The sequence below is a fragment of the Hypomesus transpacificus genome, chromosome 21 (assembly GCF_021917145.1).
Source record: "Hypomesus transpacificus isolate Combined female chromosome 21, fHypTra1, whole genome shotgun sequence".
NCBI lineage: Eukaryota > Metazoa > Chordata > Actinopteri > Osmeriformes > Osmeridae > Hypomesus > Hypomesus transpacificus.
In genome coordinates, this window is record NC_061080.1 from 4658514 (window position 1) to 4664513 (window position 6000).

At 37.5% G+C, this 6000-nt stretch overlaps 1 protein-coding gene across 1 annotated transcript in view; it reads right to left on the minus strand.

The window, feature by feature from the left end:
* The window catches only part of meis1a (Meis homeobox 1 a), a 28012-nt gene extending 23215 nt beyond the window's left edge, over window positions 1–4797 (minus strand). Inside the window, exons 1-6 of the mRNA XM_047043746.1 lie at window positions 4233–4797; window positions 2750–2970; window positions 1869–2010; window positions 1608–1658; window positions 1286–1336; window positions 688–831 (exon numbers count right to left, since the gene is read on the minus strand). Of these exons, the coding sequence (XP_046899702.1) occupies window positions 688–831; window positions 1286–1336; window positions 1608–1658; window positions 1869–2010; window positions 2750–2970; window positions 4233–4244 (621 nt within the window). The 5' untranslated portion in view covers window positions 4245–4797. The remainder of the gene's footprint in view (window positions 1–687; window positions 832–1285; window positions 1337–1607; window positions 1659–1868; window positions 2011–2749; window positions 2971–4232) is intronic.
* Between the last annotated feature and the right edge of the window lie 1203 nt (window positions 4798–6000).

The following is a 6000-nucleotide window of genomic DNA, read 5'->3' on the forward strand; positions in this document are numbered from 1 at the left end:
CACTATGGCTGACATGGCACTTTAAGGAAGTAGGGGCGATGTATATTCAACACCTAAAGGCTTGCTGGAAGGGTGCAGCGTGATTTTAGAACTGGCTCGGTTGCATTCACATGAAAACGGAGACGACTTGACTTTTCACCTCTTGTTCATTCGTGATAGAAGAGAATGTCTTTCGCAACACATGCACATCACAGAAGAATGAACACAATAACCCAGTTAGAAAGAAAGAAACATATATAAGGCCAAATAGGTGAAATTTAAGGCCTGTATTAATAAGATTGTTTGCATGACGTTAGAAATATATTCATGATGCATAATCACAGACTACACATTTTCTTTACAGAACGAAAATTGTTACTTTAGTAACTATGAATATCTAAGTAAGGGAAGCCTATATCTTTCGTCTGAAAGTGTCGACGAAAGATATAGGCTACAGGCAACGTAAGTATTCACGTAATTATTCTTAGCCTACCAATGATACGTGCGGTGCAAATTACTTGGCTATTCCTCATTTTCGATACAGCGAACCGACATTGTATTATTGATAAAAAAAATAATTCCAACATCAGTCACCTGGACAAATGTCTTCGATTGTCTATAAAAAACACAAAAACAAAATCACCTGTCTCTTTACTGACTGTGAAATGATGGGGGGGGGGGGGGGGGGGGGGAGTTGCTCTCGCTTACCTGATCAAGATTTCCAGATGATCTAGTAAAATCTTCAGTGTCTGATTTATTTCCATCTCTGTCATCTATGACCAAATCAATGGGCATTTTTCCTTTCAAGCAGCTGATGTATCGATGACAGAAATTGTCGCATAGCTCGTGAACCTACAAAATAACACAACCAATCTTTAGAAATTAATCAATAATTGATCTGGCAACATAATTTATTTAGTAATATACCTTTTCATGTTTTAAAATGTGTTAATCTCTCCTGATATAAATAGCAATCAGTGTTACTCTGATTGCCTATAGACTATATTTTGGTTAATGTCGCTTTGGGTCAAAAACAAAGGGTGTCAGAGCTTTGTATAAAAAATATGATTCAGTTATTAATAACCTTTATACAGCCTTCGTGTTTTACTTGGTCACTTGCTCGGAAATATGGGAACCATTCTGACAATGTTACAACATTTTGGCTAATCTTCTGCTCTCTCAGCAGCGAACATGTTTATGTTAAATTTAGGCTTTAAAAGCCTACTGTAAACTAAGATAGCCTACTGTAGCCCATCAGATTTAGCATCACAATCAGTCACGCTTGTTATGATAAATTATAGCCTACCTTCTCAAGTTCGAGCAGATGAAACCGTAAAACTTGAATTGCCTGTATCATCTGAAAATGAAAAATAAGCGACGCGTTTAAAACATTGCCGATGATAGAATATTATTAAAGTATGATTGGTACTTACACTTGTGTGTTTGTGTGTGAATGGTGTGTGTGAGTCATTGCTTGTGGCGAATAACGTTTGTCAGCAGAAAATTAATAACATTTGTAAAAGTTAACAATATTTTGATACAGCAGCCTATGGTTATCGTTTGATTAAAATGTGTTCGGTAAAACAATGCTCAAAATACTTTCTTCTACCAGAAAGAATAGAACGTACCAAATTATCCAATTCTGGATTTGACGAAAATAAAGGCTTCTCCGATCGAATCTGAAATCAAATGTGTGAGTTTACAAGTTCAAGTTTGAGTGTCATAAAATTATTATTTTACTTTCATACTGACATAAAAATAACTGAACAAAGGATTTCACAAGTAAGCTACGTTTAGGCCTATCACACAACGCATGCACATTTTCTACATTTAATAACACAATTTCAAAACAAGCAGCCTAAGTTGGCAACATAGAAAAAGAATCAAACCTGTTTTGAAAAGACTGCTATATCCTCATTGAAAGACTCCGAGGAACATACATCGCCTCCAGCGACCCCAGTTTCTCTCGGTGTGCAAGTTGCTAATTCACATTTTTCAAAAATCAGTGCTAGAAGTGGGAAAAGGGGGTGCCTAAATGGAGAGATGGAGTCAATTGAGTTGACTGCAGGTTTGGAGGCGTTACAAGTCGGTACTCATTTAAATCCGTAGGTAGCCTGAAAAGTTGACATTGTTCTTTGTCCAAACTCACATTCTTGAATTGCCCTATTGTAAGGTATTCAAATACTTTTCTAAACTTAACTTAAACATGTTTCAGACCAATTCATCAAATCTGCTGTAGAAATGGGCCCATACTTGTCTGTTATTTTACATGCACAGTTTCAAGGAACAAACCAACTATTTTAACTTTAATTTTTTTTTTTTAATTGGCAAAGAACTGATAACGGGCCTCTATCTACAATTCACAAATTAATTAAACCAGCATAATCGAAAACAATCTGACATTCGAAATGGAAATGTCTAAGATAATTGGCTGTGGTTTATACTTTTAAAACTAGTGCAGGGGGGTAGGCTCATACAATACAACAACCGACAAGCAGGTCACGTGTTACAGCCTAAAGCCTAGGCTAGTTAATAGTACAGCTCAAAACGGCTCCATATTTCATGATATTTATGCCTGAATCAAATAGGCCTATATGAGACATTTACTACACAACAGTTTATAATTGCAATTGCAACTGCAGAGCAGTAGCATGAGTTTCCCCAAGTCTGAGAACTCATTGGACTCTCTCTAAAACGTCATCACTCCCATTTGTGGTTGTTAATGTCCCTTATGACCATACATTTTACTCCGGCAGTAAAGTAAACGTACCCGTAAATGGCATCTTTGTCTCTTTTTATAGCGTCGTTGACGGAGGAGCCCATACTGGGCGGTATGGCGTTGGCGTGTGTGGTGTGCGGGTACTGGTGGGAATGGAACTGAGGCCCGTGGTTCAAGTGAACCGCCTGCATGGACCGTGCCGCGTGAGGGTCCCCGTACATCGTAGAAGGAATCCCTACTCCGTCCATTCCATAATGGGGAAGGTCTTCATACTGAGTCAGAGACAAGGCAATATGAAAACCAATTTTGTGCTGATATTCCCAACTTTACGAAATAACAAGATAGGCCTATGTGTAGGCTATCACAAAAACAGGGGGGTATGAGATTGTTTTTTTAAAGTTCAAGTCTATGTTGGCCTCTGGAATTGTGCCACGTTTAAAATACAAGTGGCTAGTTGAATGATAATTAACAGTCTAAATAGTCTATTAATAGTCTATTAGAAAGACAAACGCAGTGCATTAAATAGGTTACGTGTTAATATGCAAACAGTAATGTGTGCCTATGGCGCAAATTGGATAAAACTCTGGAATGTAACTCCAATAAAAAACAATATAGACAACTAAATCAATGTCTGCCATTAAAACCTTTTTTTACAAGTCGTCCTGAACAACTTAGGCTTGATTCAAAAAGTTTATCGCCTGTCTAGTTTTTTTGCTATGAAGTCCTACAGATACAAAGAAAGGTAACTAAAATGGCTATTAAAATGGCAACGTATTATAACATATTACACAAGTTGATGAAAATGTATAAAGATGAGTAATATTACAGTAGAATATTGTCCTATACATACAAACAAAATAATAATGATGAAGAAAAAGGTTCATCATCAACAAGTAGGCTAGCACATAATACAGGCCTGCCGTTTATTTTAATAAGTCTATTGAGAACAGTTTTTGTGATTATCCTGTATAAGCCTATAAAGCTTACTTTCAAAATGTCAATTGATATAAATGTGTATCTTCCATCAAATTATCATCAGAATTGTAGAACATTACATGTATTTTTTATGCTATATGTTATTATAACAATAGCCTGTAGTATGCAGATTTGTATAGGCCAATTCCAGCAAAGATTTACAGTCAGCTTTTCATGCTATTGTGATCAAACCAAATAGCCTAATAATTTGCAGGAAGCTTATGATTTGTTTAATAGCAACTTTCTGGCCAATGCAAAGATGGAGGCATCGTTTACATTAGGATGAGTATCAAACCACTATGTCAAAGTCGTAGTTTAAATATAATTTGGCTTGAACGTCTGCTGTAAAAAAAAAAAGTATTAAAATGTAGCCACTCAATCATATATATATAGTTTGAATTAATAGCGTGTGGGTAGGCTTTTGGTTATTCAGTAGCATCTTTAAAAGTGAGGGTCCATAACAGCCCACTGCTGCCACATATTGAAAAATTATTTAGGTTATGTGATCTTTTTAAAATATAGCTTTATTTCAATTGTTTAAAGTTCTGTCAATACGCACCCGTTGCGCCATCGGCCTGTCACTCTATCCGATTCCCTCGGTCTCCAAATGTCTCCTACGAGGCCAGGGCTGAGGAAAAATAAACACCAAACTCCAAATGCAAGATTAAGAATCCCGTTTGCTTCTATCCAGAGAGAATGGTTGCCAGATCGTCAGCATAAGTCCTACAGACAATAACACACAGTAGTCGTGCCTTGGCTTTCTCCAGGACAACGTCCACAGGCAACACTACTACGGTCTGCACGACCGAAGACTGGCGTAAAATGCTCCTCTCAGGAAACGGTCGTCTCACTCCAACTGTCAATCAATATCGAGGTTGTCAAAAGGGCTTAATTAAAGATGACTCGTTGCGCGCTTCCCTTACTTAGATATTCATGTAGATATGTTCAAAAACAGTCCCCATCGTCTCCTCGATCACTTGCAACTCTACTGAAGGTTTCTTTGATGCAATACCAGCCAAGTGAGATCTGAAGAAGGAGGGGTGATATTTTCTGACTTAGTTTTTCTTAAAGGAGCCGTCGCCGTGTCGGTGTGTCTGTGGATCCTCGATGTGCAATTGACGCGCGCGCGTGTCTCTGTGTGCTGAGCAGGAGACAGGGAGTGGGGTTCAGCGTTGACCAATTTGTGGAAACCCGGAAGTGGTGGTGGCCATAACTGGTCACGTATTGGAATGAGCCACATCAAATGGGCAACCAGGTGCGGGGCGTTCAGAAACGGATACAATGCATAGCCTAACCCCAAATTATCTGATAACAAGCATGTTTTTACAATACACCGATAAAAATACATGGCTAAACTATGCTGATCTGCATAATGCATGCATAAAGTACACGGATATAGGGATCAAATGGTATGCTATTTGAAGGAAGAGCAGCCCATCATTTCAGTCAGACAGTGTGTCTCTCTGTTGTATGATGTCTTGTGCAATGTTAAAGAGCTGACATAAAACGGCTTCATTTGCAACTATACCTCAATGCAATAGAAATGTTTACGCTCCATTCTATAGGCTATTCTGATAGTTTCTGTTAAGTTTTAGTTTGAGTAATTGGGGACATGACCAATGTCTGATGGCAGCTGTAAAATAAATGACTAACAACACTTTATGGGTACAGAAAGTCACAGTTCAATTGCTTTTGGGGATGAAGTGAGAGAGCCGTCCGTAAGGTCACCTAACATTCAGCTAACTGTTCTTTTTATAGATCAAAAAGGATAGATACACATGGCTTGGCTTGATACACACCTAGATGAACACACATAGCCTAATGTATGCCTGCAAGTAAAGCTGTTTTGATTGAAGTTATATTGTGATTACAGCCATGGGCCTACTTTAGATTAATATGTGAAAAAAATGGAAAGAAAGAAGAGGTTTTAGTTTAGGACAGCCTGGTAACTACCGCAATCTGTGTACAATATGATAGTATGAAGTTGTAAGCCACAAAACAATGATTTATTTACAGTTTAGACACAATAAAAACATTCTTCAATGTACAGTTACTAATGTTTTGAAATACTGTGAATAGCAGCAACACAAGAAGCCTAATCTTTGTTTTGTATTCATTATGTTATTGTAGGCTGTAGTCTGACATTTAGCTTTGTAGCTCAGAAATAACAGGGACAATAATATTTCTCGAAATTTAACAGTTAGGCCTATTATTACTTCAGTGGAAACATACTTGACCTCTCCTTGTAAGCAGGCATGTCCAAAATGTAGGCTATTAGGATATAATTTATCAAGAAAAAGACAAAAGTTTGATCAGTTAGCATTAAA